The sequence below is a fragment of the Cherax quadricarinatus genome, chromosome 61, assembly GCF_038502225.1.
Source record: "Cherax quadricarinatus isolate ZL_2023a chromosome 61, ASM3850222v1, whole genome shotgun sequence".
In the NCBI taxonomy this organism is placed as follows: domain Eukaryota; kingdom Metazoa; phylum Arthropoda; class Malacostraca; order Decapoda; family Parastacidae; genus Cherax; species Cherax quadricarinatus.
This window is the reverse complement of record NC_091352.1, coordinates 6,602,999-6,607,998: the sequence shown is the minus strand read 5'-3', so window position 1 is coordinate 6,607,998 and position 5,000 is coordinate 6,602,999. Positions and strand designations below refer to the sequence as shown.

Here is a 5,000-nt window from a genome sequence, read left to right as displayed (position 1 = left end):
GTGGTTAACCACGATGTTAAATAATTGACCACAGTTTTCAAGCTGGCCATATGGACTTGTTAACTATTAGGTAGATAATTTAAAAGCGTAGCTACATTATAAATAACTACGTTGTAGGTGGTTAGCATCATGGTAATCACTTATAATGTAGCTAAGTTTATAGATGGTTATCCGCGAAGTCTATAAGCGGATTGATATACAAATTCTGCTCCTCGCTCATCCTTCACCTCGAGGGAGGTTCCATCATGCCGGTGAGGGCTTCTTGATGCAAGAAATTGGACTTGTCCTCCCCTCCAACCTGAGTGCCTCCTATTCCCCAGGCTCTGTACGATCCTTACGGGTTTAGCGCTTCTTCCCCTCCCTATTAAAAAAAATCTACCATTTCCACTTCCGAATGTTTTTCCGCTATAAAATAATTTTCCCTACTCTAATCATTTTTCCTTCTAATCATTTTCCCCTCCCACCTTTTCCTGTTTTAACTCGGCTTAATAGTAATTGTTTGTGTTTTTATCCTTATTAATTTGTCGTAGATTTATTTTATTACCTACTACTACTACCACTCTTTTCCCCCTCTACTCCTGCTTTGCCCTTCACTCCTGCCTGCAGTTCACCTTAACTAATGTACGGTCACATGAACCGGGGAGTGCCGCTTAGTTGCATGGAGTGGTCTTCGTATCTCAAGGCCACATGAACGCTAGTGATATTGATAGTGAAATGTACAGTGCGTCCAGTCACTGTCAACTTCAGTGCTCATTGATTCCTATCGGTAACACTGTCATTATCATAAGTATATATCACAGTCATAACATCACTGCCATCAATCATCCCTCTGAAACTGCCAGTGATATGTCCACAGGATTCACTGATAGCATGGCTAATTTTCGTCTGTTATTAGTAAATGAAACACGGGTGGTTAGGAGCGTAGAGTTTTACACGCAGACCAATCATTAGTATACATTTTCAGTTTTTTTTTTTTTTTTTTTAAGTGAAATACTACAATGTAGTCGATTGACATTGTCTGTTATCGTAGTAATGTTATCATAGATGAGTTATACAAGACTCACAAAATTGTAATAACACGATTGCAGACAAACTAGGGTACGGGTGGGGTTAGAACCCATGGGAAATGAGTTGTTAAACTCCAGGCCAGTGTGCAAGCCACTGAGCCAGCTGGCTTCAATAAGATTCATCCATGAGTTATAACACCACCCGTATCATGGTTTATTATACAAGACTTGTTTACGCCTGTGGTGTATCTCAGCTGTTGACCATTGTGAATGATAGTCATACCAGCAAGATTTTCAAGACACTTCAAGTATGGTTAAGAACATTTATTAAAGGCAAAGATTTGCCACGGGTGGGTCATTCGTGGCTAAACTTTTGTTTTAATAAATGTCCTAAACTGTACACTAGTGTTTTTTTCCACTGCCTTTGACACAGTATTAGAGTAGAGGTGGTGTGACACACTTCAGTATAGGGTCAACCAGGCTGTTTCTTCAGCAGCCTTCCACAACCTGGCTGATCTGTTACATCACCAAATCATATAACGCCACACAACACACACCACACGACCCCTGCAAGCAAATAGGTGAGTACAACACATCACAACATAAACCACAACACAACATACACTACAACTATCACAACACATGCCACACCATGCATAATGACCAACACATACCACAACATATGCCACACATTACACCCATGCATGCACTGCTACAAACAGTCATCACTCCCTCTCTCCTTTATACAAATCCTCACCTTGCCAATAATTTGACCTTTCTAGTGTTGGTATGGCCAGGGTAGACAAGTAATGTTTTTTCTTTTTGTGTTTTCAGCATTCATCCAAGTGGATAACGAGCTCAAGTACCTGGTGGATGGCGTAGCAATACACATGAATGAGGTGAGTTTATTGGCTTAGCCTCACCTTTTTCTCATTACCACTGACTACCTTTGTGTGTATGTATGTTCTCGCATATATGCGGTTGTATGGGCCAAGTCCAAGCTCCTCTGCTTGTGTGCATGTGTGCGCATGTTGCTTATGTTCAGGTGTTTGGAGGGGGGGGGGAGTGTACCAGCAATAGTCTTCACTAATAATCTGGTAGTTACTCCTGAAGCCATGAGCGGCATGTGCCTTTAATATCTTGCTCGCTAGCACGTTCCGTGTTTTCATTCCACTCACACGAAAAAAAAAAAACTTCCTAAAGGCTCAGTCTTATTTGTGTATTTAGGTTGCATGTGAATGTCTTGAAGGAACCCTCGAGCATCATCTACATCACAACCATAACTCCTCTTCACTCTCCATGCCTTCAGTGCTGTCACTTTTCCTAGTTTTTCAGCTCTGATTGTGTGGTTTGATATATGTGTGTGTGTTTGGGGGGGATGAGGAGGCTGTCTGATCTACTATTTGTTCAGTAAATTATTTGCAGCTACATCAGTAGTTCTGCTTGTATTCTCTCATTTTTCTTTATGTATTATATATAGTATTTATTCTCAGTAATTTCACCTTGTGTGAAAATATACAATGGAAAACTACAAAAAAACAAGGAACCTGCATCATGTGCCACATCACCTGGGCTCTTCAGCTGAAGAGACTGTGGAATGTGGCATGTCCTGTAGACAATCATAAATGCACTGCAGGCACATCTGATTCCTTCTCAAGGAAGTGGAAGATCTCGTTTCCTTCAGGCTGAACACGTCACACAAATCAACCAGACACCCTCTACATGGCCATGAATGGCTACCACATCCTTGAACATCTATTCCCATCTGCAGCTGTAACCGTAACTTTTTCTTTGCCACTGTTCTCTTGCCCTAGCACCACCTGATCCTTATTACCATCGGATAAATATCTAAGGGTGGGTGATTTCCTCAGGCCATGAGGCTACATACCCTGAGACAGGTGGCTTAGTCACCTGGCTGGAAGTGACTCTTGGATGCAGCCGTTTATTGACCCATAGCTCTAGGTTGCACAGATCACAACACCACCAGTGAGTGTGCTAGAATGATTGATGCCAATAGTCGCCTCACCTTAATCACAGAACATTAACTCTTCGAAAAGGGGTTTTCATCTCTGGCTCCTCAAAATGTAGTGTGACCCTTCTCTTGATGGACTGAACACATTAACTCCAGGCTGAGAGACCGATTACCTCAAACTACTCCTCATCTACTATAGTTCTTCTCTGTATTGGACTGAAGAAGCCACTGGCTTGCAAAATGTTTTCTCAATAAATATTCCCAAATGTTGCACAAGTGTGTTATTCTCTATTCTCCAAGTCTATTAGTAGTATACAACATTACTCAGGTTTAGAAAGACAGTGATCAAAGAGTATAATCATTGGCTTGGCATCTCTTTGTTTGGAAGGTTTTATTTATCCAGCTTACCATTTTCCTTGTGATAATGACACGTGATCCCTAATTATGAGATCTTTAAACATTCACTAAGTTGCTCGCCCTAGTTTGGTCTGTTGAGTGATTTCATCTTGTTTTATACTCCACTGAAATTTTTGTTTCCTCATTTTTTTTTTCTTTAACAGAATTACTGAAATTTGTCCTTACTAAACATTACAGCCTCTCTTCACTTAACAGAGTTCCATTCCTAAGACCACGTCAGTAAACGAATTCATCGCTGAGCAAGGAGAATACTATAATGGTAGTGGGTTTGTGTCGGCCATCTTTGATATTGTTTTAATGTCAACTTTGCCCATTTATAACATTTTTAGTATATTTTTAAATGTTTATGCAGTAGTGCACTGTATATTGTAATAAACAGAATAGAGAAAATCAGCTCTAATTTACATATTCTGTTCTGTACCAAGATACCATTGTGTTGCAGTGTCTGACAGAGTGAATATTAAAATGGTATAAAATACCGATAGGTTGTTAGGTAAGTCACATGTGCAACAGTTAGGTATTTTTATTTCGAAACGTTTTGCCCACAGTAGCTCTTCGATCAGTACAGAAAAGTTGATAGAAGCAGAAGAGACTTGAAGACGATGTAATCAGTCCATCACCCTTGAAGTTTTGAGGTGGTCAGTCCCTCAGTCTGGAGAAGAGTATTGTTCCATAGTCTGAAACAATATGAAGTTGAAGTGACAGGATGGAGCCTTATACTATACTGCCAGGTGGTGAGATGTAGGCCACTAGTAGAAGTGAGAATGTCATTGGGAGGTCACGTCCCTCTAAAATCCAGCCATTCTCACTAAAAGTTGTTCACTATTTAGGAATGCATACTGGTCAGAGTTGGTTGTAAGTCTGAGTCGTCAATAAACGAGTGCATCACTAAGTGAGGAGACGCTGTATATTGTTTTCTACGGCTCACTGGGAGTGGACTGTAGTTTAAAGCTGGTGTATAAAACCTAGCAGTATTTAGGTTCAGTGGTTTTTAGGTGTGCAGTTTAAATATTTTGAAATCAGGACTTGTAGTTTGTCGTCATTCAGATAAATTCTTTTGTTTACATCATTTAGAAAAACTGCATTGTTTGAGGAATGCTCAATACAGTAATAATTTTATTTTATAAATATAATGTACTTTACTTTATAACTGAGATATTTATTGGTTTATTATTGACTAGCATTGGTGATATTTAGAAAAATATTATCTGAGGCTAAATTTGCACTTAAAATCCCCATGTACAAAATATTATGAGCATTGTTTTTTTTTTTTTAGAATTTAAATACATATTTGCATTCTAATTTTGCAGCACTGAATTTTGCATAAATCACCATGAGTGTTCAAAATGAAGCTTGGATGATGTCTCTCCCCCCCCTCCCCAATCTCTCTCTCTCTCTCTCTCTCCCCGTCCTCTCTCTCTCTCTCTCTCTCTCTCTCTCTCCTTCCTCTCATATTCCTCTTTCTCTCTGTCCTTCCTCTCTCTGTCCTTCCTCTCTCTGTCCTTCCTCTCTTTTCCCTTTCCCCTCTCTCTGTCCTTCCTCTCTGTCCTTCCTCTCTGTCCTTCCTCTCTCTGTCCTTCCTCTCTCTGTCCTTCCTCTCTCTG

At 40.0% G+C, this 5,000-nt stretch overlaps 1 protein-coding gene across 6 annotated transcripts in view; it reads left to right on the top strand.

Moving 5' to 3' along the window:
* Tmem131 (Transmembrane protein 131) overlaps positions 1–5,000 on the top strand; it is a 301,352-nt gene that overhangs the window by 222,314 nt on the left and 74,038 nt on the right. For 5 of the 6 annotated variants that reach the window (XM_070098189.1, XM_070098185.1, XM_070098186.1 and 2 more), the window contains one exon: positions 1,842–1,906. The exons of the other annotated variant lie outside the window; for it this stretch is intronic. In XM_070098189.1, coding sequence (XP_069954290.1) covers positions 1,842–1,906 — 65 coding nt within the window. The remainder of the gene's footprint in view (positions 1–1,841; positions 1,907–5,000) is intronic. 6 annotated transcript variants of the gene reach the window in all.